At 44.0% G+C, this 21,367-nt stretch overlaps 1 protein-coding gene across 1 annotated transcript in view; it reads right to left on the minus strand.

Annotated features, from left to right (window-relative positions):
- Positions 1 to 21,367, minus strand: part of VAPA (VAMP associated protein A) — a 98,516-nt gene that overhangs the window by 23,913 nt on the left and 53,236 nt on the right. The window contains exon 2 of the mRNA XM_068237167.1: positions 7,577 to 7,729. Coding sequence (XP_068093268.1) covers positions 7,577 to 7,729 — 153 coding nt within the window. The remainder of the gene's footprint in view (positions 1 to 7,576; positions 7,730 to 21,367) is intronic.

Consider the following 21,367-nt stretch of genomic DNA (forward strand, 5'->3'; position numbering starts at 1 on the left):
GTCCCGTTAAAAGCTGTGAAATGCACAATTATAAAAAAATAGCCTGGTCACTAGGGGAGTATAAACCTCTGGTCCTCAAGTGGTTAAAATCCCAGTTCCCTGGATGGAGGCTCTCCTGGCAGTCCCCTAGATTTCAATAAATGCCACTCAAAAGCTGTCCCAGCTTCAAATTCTCCACAGAACCCATTATACTCCGAAACAATTGTTTCATATGAGTTTGCTGGACTCGCCGGACTGCCCAAGATGCAAGAGAGATAATGGAGATTTTATCCATATGCTATGGAACGGCCCTCGACTTCGGCAATATTGGTCTGGGGTACTTGATATTATAGACCAAATGTATCAAACGTCTATCCCTAGAACAGTACTGGTCTATGTTCTTGGGGCGTTTAATGATGGAAACATATCAGTCCATGTGAAGTTGGCCATTATGAGGTCCCTATTGTCAGAAAGATGATTTTGCAATGCTGGAAACAAGAAAACCTCCCAACGGTGGTGAGGTGTGTGGGACTAATTAACGCCACCTTGAAACTCCAGAAAGTTATATATGCGCACAGAGGCTTTACCGCTAAATTAGAGAAGATTTGGGGTTCTTGGTTTTCTGCTCACGATTATGTACATCCAGACTTTATCAGAGACCAGATCCTGTCTAATATAGGTGTGTCCAGAAGAGGTGTAGGTGCTGAATGAACTTGGTGGTCTACTTGGTGCAGTTTGACTGCCTCTTTTGTATGAATCCAAAAACCTGACAATATTTTTTGGGGAAAAAAATGCATTCATCTCTGTGGATTTTTCTATACTATATGGCAATAGGATTATGCTGATTGGAATGTAATATTATTGTTTATTTCTTCTGCTTGTCACTGGGTGATGGTATTCAGAATACGACTGCATTGACTGTTGTACAATTTTCTTTGTCTAATTATTTAATAAACAGTTTTCTTGATTAAAAAACAAACAAAACAAAAACAAAAAAAACCCAGTTCCAGAGAGATTTTCTATTCTATCAATGGTTGTAACACTGAGTTCCATATAGTACCTGATGAATTCCAACAGGTATTGTTTGTTTCAGGTCCCTTCGACACGGGAGGCGTTGGATCCACCGCCTGTCAGCTGCTCCAGCGCTCTGTTCTGGAGTTTGCTAGCACTCGGCATGGGCAATGCAGAGGTATTCACCGCATTACATCACATCTGAGCGTGGCAGCAACATGATGTGCGGTTTTTGGGAAAAAGCAACCGTACTGCGTGTCAAGGGTGGACAGGCATGGGGTTACAAACGCTGCCATTCGGCTGCATTAAGCTGAAGCCAGAAGACACTCAGTAGCGAGTAGATGGAAGGCTGAACTGCCTGACAAGAGTGCAGTTTAGCCTCCAATGTCAAAGAGGCATGAGGATTTAAGAGGCTCAGATGTTAATGTGAATATTTCAGTTATTGCTATACACGGTACAATAAAACGTTCAATTTTCCCGTTTCATCAAACTAAAATGGTTGAATTGAAAGTTGAAAAAAAAAAAAAAAAAATTCTATCAAGAAAAAAAGAATCATCCAGAATTATCCAGTTTTTTCAATAAAAATTCGATCGAACATGTTGGACAAATCTTTATATTCAATCTAACAGAATAATTCAAAGAAAATTATCTAATCGAAAAAAATGAAAAAATTGTACCATGTATGGGCACCATGTATGGGCACCATTAGGGTCATTACAGGGTTAGGTAAAAGGTATTTGGTTGCTTTCTTGGCACATGTCTTTCTAAATCACCTAAAGGCCACGTATCAAAGCAGAATAAAGCCAATAGCAGCTCTACATTAGTTGTCTATCATTACACAAATAATTTCATGCACACAAAGTTAGGTTTCAGAGTGTGCAATTCACTCTGCTACTTGCACTTTAAAAATGGCTATCCATGGACTAAATCTAGATTAGTGCTGCCTCTTTCTGAAAAATGTTTAGGGCCACTTTACAATGAACATGTTGCGATGATCTTTAAAGGGGAACTGAAGTAAGAGGTATACGGTGGCTGCCATATTTTTCCTTTTAAATCAATACCAGTTGCCTGGCAGCCCTGCTGGTCTATTTCTCTGCAGTAGTATCTGAATAACACCAGAAAAGCATGCAGCTAGTCTTGTCAGATCTGACTAATATCAGAAACACCTGATCTGCTACATGCTTGTTAAGGGTCTATGACTAATAGTAATAGTATTAGAGGCAGGGGATCAGCAGGAGGGCCTGGCAACTGGCATTGCTTAGATGTAAATAAATATGGCAGCTTCCATATACCTCTCACTTCAGTTGTCCTTTAACGCAACACTATTGCAAAGGATTTTTTGTTTTTATTTCTCTATGGGTCCGTTTGTTAGTTCACATATATGCTTTTTCATGCAATGTGTTTTCACAATACACCACTGCATGTATTTTTGTGCAATGAGAATCTGTTGTACTTTAACCACTTCGGTACCAGCAGCCTCTGCCCCTTAAGGACCAGAGGCTGCGGGTACACTAAAACGCCGCATACCGACGAATCGCCGCAATAATACATCGCTCCCGCCGGTCACGCCGATCTGTTCCCGCAATAATCCGTCGCTCCTGCCGGTCACGCCGCTATGTCCCCACCGGTGTGTGCTGCTCTCTCTGCCGTCTCTATGACGGCAGAGCGCTGTGCGCCGGTCAGGAGCCGCTTTCATTGGCTCCTGACCCTGTCATTACTATAAGCCAATCCCATTGGCTTACATTAAATGACAGGGCCAGGAGCCAATGAAAAATTCTCCTGCCCGGCTCACAGTGCTCTGCCATCATAGAGACGGCAGGGCAGCACATTGCGGCGGGTAGAAAGTGTCGAGAGCGGTGGGAACGCGTTGAATGGGACGTAGAGCTTACCTCCGGTCAGAACCGCAGCGCCACCCGCCCGACGTAGATTTGTACTGCGTCTGTCCGTAATTGGTTAAAATAAACTCAAACATGCATGCATAACAACATAGGTTAAAGCAGGGGTCAGGAACCTTTTTGGCTGAGAGAGCCATAAACGCCACATATTTTAAAATGTATTCTGTGAGAGCCATATAATGTGTTTCAAACTTGGACAGTGCACATGCACAGCAGAGGGCTCACGTCCCTGTTGCCATGGTGATGTGTACACAGTTGATCCGCTGGGCTGCGGAAGTGTCAGACGCCTTCAGCTTCTCTTGGGTTTCAGCAACATCAGCAATTTCCCCAAGAGCCAGACAGGAGAAATGCTGACTGAGGGCTGGAACCCACAGGAGCGCTTTTGGCAGCGTTTTGGCAGCACTGCGATACGCTAGTAGTTTGCCAAAACGCTGGGCTAATGTTAATGGATGGGGCAACTTCCACAGGAGCGTTTGCATTTCCCAGAAACGCAAACGCAGGACCTGCAGCATTTTGGGAGCGTTAGCGCTTCAATGTAAAGTATTGAAACGTTAGCAGAAACGCTCAGCAAAACCTAAACTGAGCGGTTTTGCTAGCGTTTTGCGGTTCAGCACACTGTAACAAAATGAAAAATAATTCACAGGACCAATCAGGATAAAAAACGCAAAACGCAAAACGCTAGGCACCCGCTGGGGAAAAAAATACAATGTTGCAAAACACGACCAAAAACGCGCATGAATCCGCTTGCAAACCGCTCAGACAAAAAACGCTAGCGGTTGCGTTTTGCGTTTGCGGTTTTCAGTGGGTTCCAGGCCTAACAGCTTGTACAATTAGCTAGCTGACTTGGGGGTTGATTCACTTTGTAGGACGAGATCATCCTACTTTAGCCCAATAGGCTGCCTGTCAAGTGATAGGCAGCCTATTGGGCCATTGAAAGTGCAGGGATCTCGTCCTACAAAGTCACTGGACCTGACAGGGTTCAGGGTGGGACAATTGGAGCAGCTGTTAGTTTTGGGGGGAGTGCAAGTAAGTTAGTAGTGCATACTACAGCAGTAGCATGCCTACTTTAAAAATTTTACTTGTGCAGTGTAGCTTAGTGAATCAACCCCTACTGATTTGTCTGTGAGCCACATGTAATCATCAAAAGAGCCATATAGCTCCCGAGCTATACGTTCCCTACCCCGGGTTAAAGCATACACATTAAAGCACATATATTAGTGTACATATATAGCGTACATATTAAAGCACGTGATAGTAAGTACATATTCTATGTAAACGAGTCCTTACCCGATAGGCTATAATGCTGATTTAGTTAATAAATAACTTAGAACTGATCAGGAAAGTCTGAACACCTGACCTATAATCTTGCCCTAAACATGCATTTTAGAAATTACTTTAACCACTTAACGACTGCCTAACGCCGATAGGTGGCGGCTGGTCGCAGTGGTGTTTCCATGGAAACTGCTGCTCATTCGAGAGGCCGTTCCATGTCAGTTCACGGCGGGGGGCTCCGTGAACAGCCTGCGAGCCTCCGATCGCGGCACGCAGGCGAAATGTAAACACACGGGGAAGAAATCCCCGATGTTTACAGCATACGGCGCTGCTGTCACAGCAGCGCCGTAAAGGAGATCGGCGATCCCCGGCCTCTGATTGGCCGGGGATCGCCGCCGTCTGATAGGCTGAAGCCTATCGCCGTCCTGTACCGCCCATAGATAGGAGAGGGAGGGAAGGAGAGGGAGGGAAGGAGAGGGAGGGGGAGCAGCAGCGGCGATCAGACCCCCCCTCCCCCCAACAGGACATCCCCCTAGCGGGGAAAAAATGGAAGGGGGGGGGGAGGGGGAGTCTGATCGCCCTGCCTGCCTGCTGATCTGTGCTGGGGGATATGGATGTTTCCTTTTAAACAATACCAGTTGCCTGATTCTCCTGCTGATCAATTTTCTGCAGTAGTATTTGGATCTCACACCTGAAACAGGCATGCAGCTAATCCAGTCTGACTTCAGTCAGAGCACCTGATCTGCATGCTTGTTGAAGGGCTCTGGCTAAAAGTATTAGAGACACAGGATTAGCAGGAGAGTCCGGCAACTGGTATTATTTTAAAAGGAAAAATCCATATCCTCAGTTTAGGTTCCCTTTAAGCAAGAGATATGCAATAGAATCAGGAAGCTACCATTTTTAAACAGTGGTAAGCAGTTGTAGCTGTAAGCACGTCTCATGACAAATGCACCTTGTTACTCTGAACTTTGCTATTTAAATAGCAAATAAAGGTAAGGCCATCTTCCAGCTCCCTCATTTACCAGGCTTTTGTTGATGGTCTGCAAAAAAATCCTTATCTTTGTGTGGCTGTAGAAGTGTTTCAGCAGCTCCCCAGTCTCGTGACCACATCATGATGAAGAGTGACAGAGGTTCGGTAAGGGGTTGTCTGCACCTCCATTTCACAGACGTGCTGGAAAAAGCGTTACACAGAATGTTTGTAACACCATTGACACAAGCATTTCCAACTTGCGTACTAGTTTGGAGTCTCGCTGAAGTGATGCCCAGTTGTAAACGAGCATTATACAAATGCAGCTCTGATCACAACACCAGGATCCCAGCAATTCAAAGCTGAACGAACTCAAATGAATGCAATGTGACACTGTAATTCATGGAATCACTAATAATCCCTTTCTCAAGGATTTCATGTGACACCGTGTCAGGAGCTGCACAGGAAATGAACTCAAAACAGATGACAAATAAGGGCCGGTTCACACTTGCGGTTTTGCAAAAACCGCACCGGATGTCCGGACCGCACCGGAGCCGGATCGGACCTGAACCGTACGGTTCCTGTCCGGATCCGGTCCGGTTGCATACGGTTTCCGTGCGGTATGAACACGGTTGCGGTCCGGATCCGGATAGTAACAACCTGTATAAAAACAAAAAAAAATGTTGGGGTCTGGGAGGTCAGCAGAAGGGGGACCTGTGGAATCAGGCCCTCTGCTGTTTAGCACTCACCTCCACCTCCGACATGCTGCCAACATCTCCGGATCCGGATCCAGCTGTGCTGCTCCACTCCAAAATGCTTGCCCATGTGTCCCCAGCCAATATCGCCGCAAAAATCCGCAAAGGAAGTGGGGTAGAACATCCGGATTTTTTGCCAGTGTGTTGTGCGCTCTCCGGTTCTCATTGGTTTCCATTGGCCGGATGGTGCAGTCCGGCTCCGCCCCGGATACGGCTGCCGGAGGAGCCGGACCAAAAAATAGCGCATGTTGGAACGGACACCGGAGTCCGGATCCGGTCCGGCTCCGGTCCGGACGAAACGGACACATGTGAACCCTGGCATAGACTTACATTGCTATGCCGTGCGTCCGTTTCGTCCGGCCAGCATGCGGTGCGGCTCCGGCACGGCTATTCCGGATAGCCACCGCTAATGTGAACCGGGCCTAAGGCTCCACTCCAAAGATGCCCCGTAAATTGAATCAAATCTCTATGTTAATGCTCTCACATTTTACTATGTACCTAAACATGAGAGGCATTCCTTTGCGTACATTTCAACTGGATGCATATGCCTTTTATATAAAATGTGGTTTCATTCTTTTGCCATTTTAGGGCTAGCTTTTATTTCTTAAAGGTCCACTGTCGCAAAAATGTTAAAATGTAAAATACATGTGAACATATAGAAATAAGAAGCCCGTTTCTTCCAGAGTAAAATGAGCCATATATACTTTTCTCCTATGTTGCTGTCACTAACAGTAGGTAGTAGAAATCTGACATTACTGACAGGTTTTGGGCTAGTCCATCTATCCATAAGGCGTTCTCAGCATAGCATTTATTCTTTAAAAAAAAGACACTCCTTGAAAAAGATTTATACAAAGATGCTGGCAAGCTCACTGCACACTTTTTTGGCAATTGGACGGAGCAACTGCCATTCACCTAGTGCTTTTAAAAATAAAGAAAATCCAGAGAATCCCCCATGAACAGATGGGCTTGTCCAAAACCTGTCAGTTCCGTCAGATTTCTTCTATCTTACTGTAAGTGACAGCATTATAGGAGAAAATTAATTTATGGCTCATTTTACTCTGGAAAAAAACATACTTATCTTTACACGGTATGTTTACATTTATATTTTAAGATTTTCACGACAGTGGTCCTTTATCTTTATTAGCTGTAGTTAAAGCGGACCCAAACCAAACATTTTTTTAATGCAAAATATTTAGTTGCACCACTCTGACACATACAAATATAAATAAACACTCCTTCAAGCCTATGAGCATTTCAGTGCATGCTTTTCACCCTTCTCTTTTCATAACTAGGGTTATACAGGTGGCAGCCATTAGCAATTCCTTCTATGCTGGACACCATCTACTCCACCAGTTTGCCGGATTCTGTCCCAGCAATTTGAAAGGAAGGGAGGGGTTTCTCCAATAAATGTAAAATATTTTATATTTGTCATCATGCAGCTGAAAAAAGGCTGCTATTTATTATTATAATTTAGAAAATAGATTCCATTTCTGAAATCTTGTAATTTTAATTTGGGTCCAATTTAATTAGTATTTGTTTATATTTTTGCCAGATTTACTCATTTATAGACAGATGATATAAATTTAAAGGATAGGTCATTCGTTTTATGTTTCATTCGTATTCTGTTTCTGCCAACACCATTACAATAATAAATAAAGCAAAGAACAATAATGTGAATAAAAACCAGATATGATTACCAGAAACTGTTACTGTGGATCCAGGATCTATGATACCACTGTTTGGCCGCACACAGTAGCGCCTTGGAGCTGTAGTTTTCACTTTGAAGCATACTTTCTTGTCAGATGGGTTCCGCAGTTTGAGGTTTGTGGTAACAACATCTGTAAATGGACCTGAAAGAGACAGGGAAATATTGGACTACAGTACTTTCAAATGACAGATTACTGTGAATCAGCTAAATTTGAAGTAAGGATGTTATTGACATTACATTTGTGTAAAAAAAACAAAAAAAACAAACAACATCTATTGCAGATACAGAAAACAATAGCTGCCACTGGAGCATTGATGACACACTTATGCAATGCACAAGCAACTACCAGCAGTAAATACAGCTTAAAGCGGATCCGAGATGAAAAACTAACTATAACAAGTAACTTGTCTATATATCGTATATAAAGTTTAGATGGCTCGTGGGTGGCTGTCAGGGCGTAAATTTCAATCAACCGACGCCGTGCGTTCGCCACTTTCGTCACTCCCGACAATCTCGCCGCTGTCTCCCCGCAACAGTTCACTTGTTCTGCTGTGTATAACGGCAGAGCCCTGTGAGCGGGTCAGGAGCCGATTAAGTTGTTCCCATCGATAGGCAGGGGCAGGAGCCACTGAAAGCTGCTCCTGACCGGCTCAAAGGAACTCTGCCATCATAGAGATGGCAGAGTGTGTGGCCCATGTTCCCAATATGCGGCAGTGAAGGAGAGTATGTGCGGCGATTTGTCGTTATTTTGTCAGTGTTACGCCGTTTCTGGTACCAATAGTCTCTGCTACCTGTTATCTCTGTTGCCTGTCCTTTTTCTGTACCTGCTTGTGCCAAGCCCAATTCCGGGCACGACCAAGTCGTGCTTGGTGATTAACCACTTCAGGACCACAGTCTTTTCGCCCCTTAAGGACCAGAGCCTTTTTCTCCATTCAGACCACTGCAGCTTTCACGGTTTATTGCTCGCTCATACAACCTACCACCTAAATGAATTTTACCTCCTTTTCTTGTCACTAATACAGCTTTCTTTTGGTGCTATTTGATTGCTCCTGCGATTTTTACTTTTTATTATATTCAGCAAAAAAGACATGAATTTTGGCAAAAAAATGATTTTTTTAACTTTCTGTGCTGACATTTTTCAAATAAAGTAAAATTTCTGTATACATGCGGCGCGAAAAATGTGGACAAACATGTTTTTGATTAAAAAAAACCCATTCAGTGTATATTTATTGGTTTGGGTAAAAGTTATAGCGTTTACAAACTATGGTGCAAAAAGTGAATTTTCCCATTTTCAAGCATCTCTGACTTTTCTGCGCACCTGTCAGGTTTCATGAGGGGCTAAAATTCCAGGATAGTACAAATACCCCCCAAATGACCCCATTTTGGAAAGAAGACATCCCAAAGTATTCAGTGAGAGGCATGGTGAGTTCATAGAAGATTTTATTTTTTTGTCACAAGTTAGCGGAAAATGACACTTTCTGACAAAAAAAAGAAAAAAAAAAAAGTTTCCATTTCTTCTAACTTGCGACAAAAAAAAAAATGAAATCTGCCACGGACTCACTATGCTCCTCTCTGAATACCTTGAAGTGTCTACTTTCCAAAATGGGGTCATTTGTGGGGTGTGTTCACTGTCCTGGCATTTTGGGGGGTGCCTAATTGTAAGCACCCCTGTAAAGCCTAAAGATGCTCATTGGACTTTTGGCCCCTTAGCGCAGTTAGGCTGCAAAAAAGTGCCACACATGTGGTATTGCCGTACTCAGGAGAAGTAGTATAATGTGTTTTGGGGTGTATTTTTACACATACCCATGCTGGGTGGGAGAAATATCTCCATAAATGACAATTGTTTGATTTTTTTTACACACAATTGTCTATTTATAGAGATATTTCTCCCACTCAGCATGGGTATGTGGAAAAATACACCCCAAAACACATTATACTACTTCTCCTGAGTACGGCGATACCACATGTGTGGCACTTTTTTGCACCCTAACTGCGCTAAGGGGCCCAAAGTCCAATGAGTACCTTTAGGATTTCACAGGTCATTTTGAGAAATTTCGTTTCAAGACTACTCCTCACGGTTTAGGGCCCCTAAAATGCCAGGACAGTATAGGAACCCCACAAATTACCCCATTTTAGAAAGAAGACACCCCAAGGTATTCCGTTAGGAGGATGGTGAGTTCATAGAAGATTTTTTTTTTTGTCACAAGTTAGCGGAAATTGATTTTAATTGTTTTTTTTCACAAAGTGTCATTTTCCGCTAACTTGTGACAAAAAATAAATTCTATGAACTCACCATACTCCTAACGGAATACCTTGGGGTGTCTTCTTTCTAAAATGGGGTCATTTGTGGGGTTCCTATACTGCCCTGGCATTTTAGGGGCCCTAAACCGTGAGGAGTAGTCTTGAAACCAAATGTCGCAAAATGACCTGTGAAATCCTAAAGGTACTCATTGGACTTTGGGCCTCTTAGCACACTTAGGGTGCAAAAAAGTGCCACACATGTGGTACCACCGTACTCAGGAGAAGTAGTATAATGTGTTTTGGGGTGTATTTTTACACATACCCATGCTGGGTGGGAGAAATATCTCTGTAAATGACAATTGTTTGATTTTTTTTTTACACACAATTGTCCTTTTACAGAGATATTTCTCCCACCCAGCATGGGTATGTGTAAAAATACACCCCAAAACACTATACTACTTCTTCTGAGTACGGCGATACCACGTGTGACACTTTTTTGCAACCTAGGTGCGTTAAGGGGCCTAACGTCCTATTCACAGGTCATTTTGAGGCCTTTGGATTCTAGACTACTGCTCACGGTTTAGGGCCCCTAAAATGCCAGGGCAGTATAGGAACCCCACAAGTGACCCCATTTTAGAAAGAAGACACCCCAAGGTATTCTGTTAGGAGTATGGAGAGTTCATAGAAGATTTTTTTTTTTTGTCACAAGTTAGCGGAAAATGACACTTTGTGAAAGAAAAAAACAATACATATCAATTTCCGCTAACTTGTGACAAAAAATAAAATCTTCAATGAACTCATCATACACCCAATAGAATACCTTGGGGTGTCTTCTTTCTAAAATGGGGTCACTTGTGGGGTTCCTATACTGCCCTGGCATTTTAGGGGCCCTAAAACGTGAGGAGTAGTCTTGAACCCAAATGTCTCAAAATGACCTGTGAAACCCTAAATGTACTCATTGGACTTTGGGCCCCTTAGCACAGTTAGGCTGCAAAAAAAGTGTCACACATGTGGTATCGCCGTACTCAGAAGAAGTAGTATAATGTGTTTTGTGATGTATTTTTACATATAACCATGCTGGGTGGGAGAAATATCTCTGTAAATGACACATTTTTGATTTTTTTTACACACAATTGTCCATTTACAGAGAGATTTCTCCCACCCAGCATGGGTATGTGTAAAAATACACCACAAAACACATTATACTACTTCTCCTGAGTATGGCGATACCACATGTGTGACACTTTTTTGCAGCCTAGGTGCGCTAAGGGGCCCAACGTCCTATTCACAGGTGATTTTGAGGCATTTGTTTTCTAGACTACTCCTCACGGTTTAGGGCCCCTAAAATGCCAGGGCAGTATAGGAACCCCACAAGTGACCCCATTTTAGAAAGAAGACACCCCAAGGTATTCCGTTAGGGGTATGGTGAGTTCATAGAAGATTTTATTTTTTGTCACAAGTTAGTGAAAAATGACACTTTGTGAAAAAAACAATAAAAATCTAATTTCCGCTAACTTTTGACAAAAAATAAAATCTTCTATGAACTCATCATACACCTAACAGAATACCTTGGGGTGTCTTCTTTCTAAAATGGGGTCACTTGTGGGGTTCCTATACTGCCCTGGCATTTTACAGGCCCAAAACTGTGAGTAGTCTGGAAACCAAATTTCTCAAAATGACTGATCAGGGGTATAAGCATCTGCAAATTTTGATGACAGGTGGTCTATGAGGGGGCAAATTTTGTGGAACCGGTCATAAGCAGGGTGGCCTCTTAGATGACAGGATGTTTTGGGCCTGATCTGATGGATAGGAGTGCTAGGGGGTGACAGGAGGTGATTGATGGGTGTCTCAGGGGGTGGTTAGAGGGGAAAATAGATGCAATCAATGCACTGGGGAGGTGATCGGAAGGGGGTCTGAGGGGGACCTGAGGGTTTGGCCGAGTGATCAGGAGCCCACACGGGGCAAATTAGGGCCTGATCTGATGGGAAGGTGTGCTAGGGGGTGACAGGAGGTGATTGATGGGTGTCTCAAGGTGTGATTAGAGGGGGGAAATAGATGCAAGCAATGCACTAGCGAGGTGATCAGGGCTGGGGTCTGAGGACGTTCTGAGGTGTGGGCGGGTGATTGAGTGCCTGCAAGGGGCAGATTAGGGTCTAATCTGATGGGTAACCGTGACAGGTGGTGATAGGGGGTGATTGATGGGTAATTAGTGGGTGTTTAGAGGAGAGAAGAGATGTAAACACTGTACTTGGGAGGTGATCTGATGTCGGATCTGCGGGCGATCTATTGGTGTGGGTGGGTGATCAGATTGCCCGCAAGGGGCAGGTTAGGGGCTGATTGATGGGTGGCAGTGACAGGGGGTGATTGATGGGTGGCAGTGACAGGGGGTGATTGATAGGTGATTGACAGGTGATCAGTGGGTTATTACAGGGAATAACAGATGTAAATATTGCACTGGCGAATTGATAAGGGGGGGTCTGAGGGCAATCTGAGCGTGTGGGCGGGTGATTGGGTGCCGGCAAGGGGCAGATTAGGGTCTAATCTGATGGGTAACAGTGACAGGTGGTGATAGGGGGTGATTGATGGGTGATTGATGGGTAATTAGTGGGTGTTTAGAGGAGAGAAGAGATGTAAACACTGCATTTGGGAGGTGATCTGATGTCGGATCTGCGGGCGATCTATTGGTGTGGGTGGGTGATCAGATTGCCCGCAAGGGGCAGGTTAGGGGCTGATTGATGGGTGGCAGTGACAGGGGGTGATTGACAGGTGATTCACAGGTGATCAGGGGGGATAGATGCATACAGTACAGGGGGGGGGGGGGTCTGGGGAGAATCTGAGGGGCGGGGGGGTGATCAGGAGGGAGTAGGGGGCAGATTAGGGACTAAAAAAAAAAATAGCGTTGACAGATAGTGACAGGGAGTGATTGATGGGTGATTAGGGGGGTGATTGGGTGCAAACAGTGGTCTGGGGGGTGGGCAGGGGGGGGGGGGGTCTGAGGGGTGCTGTGGGCGATCAGAGGGCAGGGGGGGGGGGGGAAATCCGTGTGCTTGGGTGCAGACTAGGGTGGCTGCAGCCTGCCCTGGTGGTCCCTCGGACACTGGGACCACCAGGGCAGGAGGCAGCCAGTATAATAGGCTTTGTATACATTACAAAGCCTATTATACACTTTCCGTGCGGCGATCGGGCAGCTAGTAACCCGCCGGCGCTTCCGAACGGCCGGCGGGTTACAGCGAGTGGTGGGCGGAGCCAGTCCCCGGCGGCTGATCGCGTCACAAATGACGCTATCGCCGCATAGCCACTCCCGCAGCCGCCCCCGCCGATGGGCGTATTGCGGTCGTTTGGGCCCGGACTTTGCCGCCGCCCATCGGCTGGGGGCGGTCGTTAAGTGGTTAATAGAATCAGAATCATCAGAATCATTTTGACTTAAGTGGTTAAGCCCAATGTTCCACTGCAAAAAAACAAAACAAAAAAAATCTAACATTTTTGGGAATAGATTCCCAACAGATGAATCGAATCTGCAAGGAATCAAATTAGAAAAATCGATGATTGTAACGCACCCTTTAATCAGAGGGAAAAGCCCTAAAACCAAACTTTAAATAGAATCAGGGTAGAAACCTGTCTAGCGGGTGAGGAGGTACATAGCTATGCTACCCACAGCAACATGCTTCAACTAACACAGGAAGTCTCATGTGGGTCACAGTAAATAAAAATCAGTAGCCTGCATATGTCTCATGAGAGCAGCAAATGGGCTGTATTAACCCCCTCACCTGCTAGACAGGTTTTTACCTGATTTAATTAGTGCCATTTCCTCTTGTGTTTTCTACTTTATTGTAATTGATCAAAATTGGTTAATCAGCTAAAGTGGTTGGCAGACCGAGATACTCATTAGGTCTTTACTCTTACTGTAGTGTTGAGCTAACCTGATCATTTTATATTGATTGTCCACTAATACACTTGTTTGGACTTCTTCGTTATTGTAACAGATGAATCGTTGTTGCTTTTGCCGCTTTTTTCTACATTTATGTAGTATGAATATTGCCCAGGTCAGTGGTTATACTGAGGGAATGGACCAGGGGCCTAGCAATAGCCATAGCAACTGCTATGGGGCCCAGTGTTCTCCCCAGGCTCTTTTAGCCAGGTGCTCCACCAAGCTAGTTTTGGTGAGCAACCGGCTGTCATCGGCTCACCTCCTTTCTTGTGCATTCCCTGCATTCTATCATCTCGCCCCACCCGGCTACTTTTTCATGCCACCTGGCTGGAAAAAATTCTGGGGAGAACACTGAGGCCCTGGAGAGGAGGGGGCCCAGGTGGTACTTGATGTGTTTGCTTTGTTTCTCTACCCTCTGACTGTCTCAGTGTCCATGGACTATACACAGTGTACATGGCATGGAAAAGTCAATTGCTCAGTCAACTGATATTTATACAGTGGTATGAAAAACTATTTGCCCCCCTCCTGATTTCTTATTCTTTTGCATGTTTGTCACACTTAAATGTTTCTGCTCATCAAAAACCGTTAACTATTAGTCAAAGATAACATAATTGAACACAAAATGCAGTTTTAAATGATGGTTTTTATTATTTAGTGAGAAAAAAAACGCAAAACCTACATGGCCCTGTGTGAAAAAGAAATTGCCCCCTGAACCTAATAACTGTTTGGGCCACCTTTAGCAGCAATAACTGCAATCAAGCGTTTGCGATAACTTGCAACGAGTCTTTTACAGCGCTCTGGAGGAATTTTGGCCCACTCATCTTTGCAGAATTGTTGTAATTCAGCTTTGAAGGTTTTCTAGCATGAACCGCCTTTTTAAGGTCACGCCACAACCTCTCAATAGGATTCAGGTCAGGACTTTGACTAGGCCACTCCAAAGTCTTCATTTTGTTTTTCTTCAGCCATTCAGAGGTGGATTTACTGGTGTGTTTTGGGTCATTGTCCTGCTGCAGCACCCAAGATCGCTTCAGCTTGAGTTGACGAACAGATGGCCGGACATTCTCCTTCAAGATTTTTTGGTAGACTGTAGAATTCATGGTTCCATCTATCACAGCAAGACTTCCAGGTCCTGAAGCAGCAAAACAACCTCAGACCATCACACTACCACCACCATATTTTACTGTTGGTATGATGTTCTTTTGCTGAAATGCTGTGTTACTTCAACGCCAGACGTAACGGGACACGCACCTTCCAAAAAGTTCAACTTTTGTCTCATCGGTCCACAAGGTATTTTCCCAAAAGTCTTGGCAATCATTGAGATGTTTTTTTTTAGCAAAATTGAGACGAGCATTAATGTTCTTTTTTCTTAAAAGTGGTTTGCGCCTTGGATATCTGCCATGCAGGCCATTTTTGCCCAGTCTCTTTCTTATGGTGGAGTCGTGAACACTGACCTTAATTGGGGCAAGTAAGGCCTGCAGTTCTTTAGATGTTGTCCTGGGGTCTTTTGTGGCCTCTCGGATGAGTTTTCTCTGCGCTCTTGGAGTAATTTTGATCGGCCGGCCACTCCTGGGAAGGTTCATCACTGTTCCATGTTTTTGCCATTTGTGGATAATGGCTCTCACTGTGGTTCGCTGGAGTCCCAAAGCTTTAGAAATGGCTTTATAACCTTTACCAGACTGATAGATCTCAATTCGTTTTGTTCTCATTTGTTCCTGAATTTCTTTGGATCTTGGCATGTCGTCTAGCTTTTGAGGTGCTTTTGGTCTACTTCTCTGTGTCAGATAGCTCCTATTTACCGGTAAGTGATTTCTTGATTGAAACAGGTGTGGCAGTAATCAGGCCTGGGGGTGACTACAGAAACTGAACTCAGGTGTGATAAATCACAGTTAAGTTATTTTTTAACAAGGGGGGCAATCACTTTTTCACACAGGGCCATGTAGATTTGGAGTTTTTTTTTCTCACTAAATAATAAAAACCATCATTTAAAACTGCATTTTGTGTTCAATTACGTTATCTTTGACTAATAGTTAACGGTTTTTGATGAGCAGAAACATTTAAGTGTGACAAACATGCAAAATAATAAGAAATCAGGAAGGGAGCAAATAGTTTTTCACACCACAGGGTAGGGGCAGGTGGCATTGCTTAAGAGTGTCTACATTTTTTTTTTTTTTTTTTGCTATGGGGCCTCACAGTCTAACTACACCACTGGTATGGACTAGTCCAAATCCTGATTTTTCTACTATAAGTACAAGCAACGTAAGAAAATAATTTATAGTGCATTTTACTCTGGAACAAAATGTACATCATACATGTATATACACAACTTTACATTTTTAACACTTTTCACATTACTGGTTCTTTAAAAGTAAATAAATATGGCAGATTCCATTTCCCATTCACTTCAAGTGTCCTTAACCCCTTCCCGACTGCCTAAAGCTTATAAGGCCTAGGGAAGCCCCAGGACCGCATAACGCTGAAAGGAGTCAAGTCCTGGGGAAGGGTTTCTACAGGGAATCGCACGCGCTTCACCCCTAAGTGACAGAACGGAGCTCCGTGATCAGCCTGCCAAGCCGCGGCTTGCAGGCTGTTAAATGTAAAAAAAAAAAAAAAAAAAAAAAAAAAAAAAAACACGTTTACATTTGTACAGCACTGTGACCTAGCGCAGCACTGTACAGGGGACAATTAGCTGGGCGGATCAGGTTGCCGCCATCTCCGCTGGCCCGCCTCTGTTTAGTTTCTCTTTCGTGACCTCTGGGGTCACGACGCTGGAAGGAGAGCGAGCTGCTCTCTCAGCATGCAGGGAGGCGGGGGAGCAGCAAGGGCCCAGCTAGGGAGATACAGCTGCCCAATGGCAGCTGGGGAAAGCCTGCAAGAACACCAAACCAAAGAAACTCAAATATTGCTGAATTGACTGTTTTCATTAGTGTATAGCTGACTTTTAATGCGTTTCTGTAACTTTTTATAATAAGTATGGTAACACAAACCAGATACCAGCTGAAACCCTCTAACATGTCCATGGAATTTCAATTCAGTTGCCAACTCAAATATTGGGACCAAGTTGACTGAACTGGATCCAAAGCAGACGGAGGCAAATTCTACCAATACCACTAGTCAGGCATTTAGGAGACATCGGCAGGCCAGGTCTGGGTACGGCTAAGAACTATTTGTAGTTAATCTTCATTTGGAGGGGAAATGAGGGGAGTACTCCTCTGTTACACATTTTAAGGCAGTAGCTGAACCAGTTTTGCTGCCAAAACACCTCTGCACTTAATGTACACAACACTATCAGTGGACTTGCAACAGACCTGCAGGGAATGTACGGTATATTGTCTAAAGTATTGGGACAACTGCCTTTACAAACACACACACACATTAATGACCTCCGATTCTCAATCCATAATGCTTTAATACAGAATACAGAACAGTCTTCTGCAGCTGTAACAGCTTCAATTCTTCTGGCTTTCTACAAGGGTAAGGAGTATGTTTAAGACCATTCTTCCATAAGAGCAATTGTGAGGTCAGGCGCTGATGTAGTATGAGAAGGTCTAGCTTGCAGTCTCTGCTTTATTTCCTTCGATAGATGTTCATTTGGGTTGAGGGCAGGACTGTCTAGTTTCTCCACACCAAACTCACTCATCCTTGTCCTTATGGACCAACACCAAACTGTTCCTGTAAAGTTGGGAGCATTCAATGTCTTGGTCTCAAAGCATTTAGGCCAGATCCACACTCAGTTTGTTTTTTTTGTTTTTTTTTATTTCTCCCATTCACTTTTATTAAAATCGCAGTACAAATCTTATAAAATAAATAAATCCCTGCAATTTTTTGCGTATGCGATCGCCGAGATTACCGCGATTTTAATGAAAGTGAATGAGAGAAATTTTGAAAAAGTGCTCACTCAGCGTTAATCACAAAGCGCTCAGAAAAGCGCTTAGGCCTGGTGCACACCAGAGGAGTTTTTCTGAGCGTTTTGAGTTTTTAAATCTGATGCTAATGTTATCCTATGTGTCTGTGCACACTGGAGCAATGAGGTTTTGTAAAAAACCCCATAGCATTACATTGGGAAGAGCTTTTAGAGGTTTTAAAAGCTCTTCCCAATGTAATGCTATGGGTTTTTTTACAAAACCTCATTGCTCCAGTGTGCACAGACACATAGGATAACATTAGCATCAGATTTAAAAACTCAAACCGCTCAGAAAAACCTCCTCTGGTGTGCACCAGGCCTTATAGTGTGGATCCGGCCTTAGAGCTGGAACTAAGTTGCCAGGCACAACAACAACAACAAAAAAACCCACAACATAATACTAACCCCAATACAGAATAACCCCACAGATGAACTAAGTGGGCTATTTGACGCATACTGTCCAAAAGGTCATTAGAAATACTACATAGAAGACAAGAAGTTGTATTGTCAGAAAGTGCTGACCTGCACTATTTCCAATATAAATTCAAAGTATTGAGGGTTCCCCTACAGTAGCTATAGATTCCTGGCAACCAGTTGCATTGCCCAAACCCGACAAAAGGTGCAGCCTCCTTAAGCAAGCAGTCTATTGTACATGAATGCACACCACAACCACTAATCACATATAGTCAATGGGGGAAGAGAGTAGCTGGTCTTGCAAACAGTGTATTGTGGCAATAGCACCCACAGCAATTTCCACCGCCTGTGGTAGTGGGACAGCAGGATGAGTCCAAGTCCTAGTGGTGTATCAAATTAGACATAACGATCTCACCTGTCACCTTATGTGGGGTAGCCTTCCAGGTGCACATGGATATAAAAAAAAAAAAAACTTTGAAAAAGGACAAAGTCCAGCTTTTGGCAGAGAATTGTCACCATTCTCACCATGTCCTGTGTAAGATGTAAAGCCACCGTATGAACCACACCATAATCCCCCTAACTAAACACTACACTTGGCATAATGTAGTAAGGCAAAACAGTAAGGTAAACCATACAAAGGTTGGAGGTCTGTGGCTATTGATGCTATTCACACTGGAATCAATGGAATTCACAAAAGTGACCCATTCTTTCACAAAAGGTTTGTAGAAGTGGCCTGCAAGCCTACAAGTTTGGTTTTAAACACCTGTGGTTGTGGGAATGATTGGAACAACATCATTCAATGAATTGGAGGGGCATTTCAATACTGTTGTCAATATAGTATCTATGTAGAATAACGTAGCACTGCATAATACAAATTACATTATTTAAACCCCAAATGAAGGGGAATTAGACCAAAAAAATTCAGTAAGAAAAATTCAAATAAGTCTGGTTACATTTGTTGTAAAACGTATCCGTGGCTCTGTTTTTGGGCCCGGACCAAAACCGGAGCCACGGACAATGTTTAAAATAGCGGCCATCTTCACACACTTTACAAACCGGATCTGCAGGATCCGGGTTGAAAAAATTGAACTGAGGGTCCGGATTTGCAAGTTTTTCACGGACCCCAGATACACGGAGGGGTAGCGAAGGGCTACACAAAAATGGATCTCCTTTTACACAGAGAACTTTTGCACACAAACCAGAGGCAAAAACGGATTGCCTACTGCCTGCTCCTTCCCTCAACATCTTTATTATCAAATAGTAGCACACATGAAAAAACGACATACGTAAACAGACTGGAAACGTATACTACAAAAGGACAACATTTTGATCAGTTTTGCATCAGTTTTATAGAACGGATCTGTCTGAAACAGAACCGATCTGCAACTGGACAAGTGTGGACCTGTATAATAATCCACAACCACCACCTCATTTTGTCCCACTCCTTCCTATTCTATATCAGTTTTCCAATTCTTTGCCCATCTTACATAAAACCTTAAGTGAGGGGAATACAAATGCTGAAATTTTCACTCTCTTACAAACAATGCCCATTACCTGGCTATCATACTGAGATTTTGGCTTCAGTGTTCTCCCCAGAATTTTTTTCCAGCCGGGTGGCATGAAAAAGTAGCCGGGTGGGTCGAGATGAAAATGCAGGGCAACTCTGCTTACAGCATAGGAGGAGGTTAGGAGGTGAGCCGATGACAGCCGGGTGGTCACCAAATCTAGCCGGTTGCAGCACCCGGCTAAAAGAGCCTGGGGAGAACCCTGGGCTTCAGTTTTAAAGGACAACTGAATTGAGAAGGAACTGGAGGCTGCCATATTCATTTTCTTTTAAACAATACACATTGCCTAGCCATCCTGCTGATGCTCTGTCTCTAACACTTTTAGCCACAGACCCTGAACAAGCATGCAGCAGATCAGGAGTTTCTGACATTGTCAGATCTGACAAGATTAGCTGCATGCTTGTTTCTGGTGTACTTCAGACACTTCTGCAGCTGAATAGATCAGCAGGGCTGCCAGGCAACTGGTATTGTTCAACAGAAACTAATATGTCAGCCTCCATATTCTTCTCCTTTCAGTTGCCCTTTAAAGAGAACCCGAGGTGTGTTTAAAGAGGAGCTGTTAGGTATAAGGTCTCAGAGAAAATAAACACATATCAGTAGCTAAAGATTGGCTGTACTTACATTACATATGCATTTCACTGTCCACGTTTGTACTTCACAGAATTTTTATATAGTATATGCAGAGATTGATGCTCCTGACAGCTCATGGCATGTTCCATGTTTTTCTGTCAAATGTGTCGTCATGTCCTGCCTGCTTCCTGATCACAGAAAAGCTCGTACTGAATAACACAGTGTGCAGTGAATATTAATGAGCCATGTGGCTAGGAACAATAGCTGACTCCTGCAGTGTACTCGGCCCGGAGATTTATCAGTGCTACCTACGCGCTGGACTGATTACAAGCTGCTGTAACGTCTCATTAGCAGCCGAGGGGAGGGCCCCAGAATGCTTTGCAGTATAGTATGCGGCTTGCGTCCTATTAGGTCTAACAGCTTTTCTGATAAGCACACATCAAAGGTAACTGAGATTTTTATCTTCACTAATGGCTTTTTGGCTTCCTTCTAAACTGTTTAACACAGGAGAATAGAGGTTTAAATTAGCTTCTGCAGCCTGACAGTTACTCTTTAACGAATGTAATCTGCATACAGAGGCTGGATCTGCCTATACAGCCCAGCCTCTTGCTATCCCAAACCCCACTAAGGTCCCCCTGCTCTCTGCAATCCCTCATAAATCACAGCCATGCAGTGAGGCTGTGTTTACATCTGTAGTGTCAGTCTTAGCTGCTCCCCCGCCTCCTGCATAGCTCCGGTCCCTGCCCCTGTCCCTTCCCTCCAATCAGCAAGGAGGGAAGGGATGCAGGCGGGGACTGGAGTTCTGCAGGAGGCGGGGAGAGCAGCAGACTGACACTATAGAGATAAACACAGCCAGCTCTGTCAAGCTGTTTGTCAGCAGCATGGCTGTGATTTATGAGGGATTGCAGAGTGCAGGGGGACCTTAGGGGAGTTTGGGATAGCAACAGAGGCTGGGCTGTATAGGCAGATCCAGCCTCTGTATGCAGATAATATTCTTCAAACCCACCTCGGGTTCTCTTTAAGTCACACAGTGGAATCAGACCAGAGCCAAAGTGTCAGGCAACTGGCATAACAGAATTATTATATGAAAGGAGTTTGTTCAATTATTCGGTTTCTGCTCAATCTCTATTGGGAAGTTCTACAAAATGCATCTATTGCATC

This window comes from Hyperolius riggenbachi, chromosome 5 (assembly GCF_040937935.1).
Source record: "Hyperolius riggenbachi isolate aHypRig1 chromosome 5, aHypRig1.pri, whole genome shotgun sequence".
NCBI lineage: Eukaryota > Metazoa > Chordata > Amphibia > Anura > Hyperoliidae > Hyperolius > Hyperolius riggenbachi.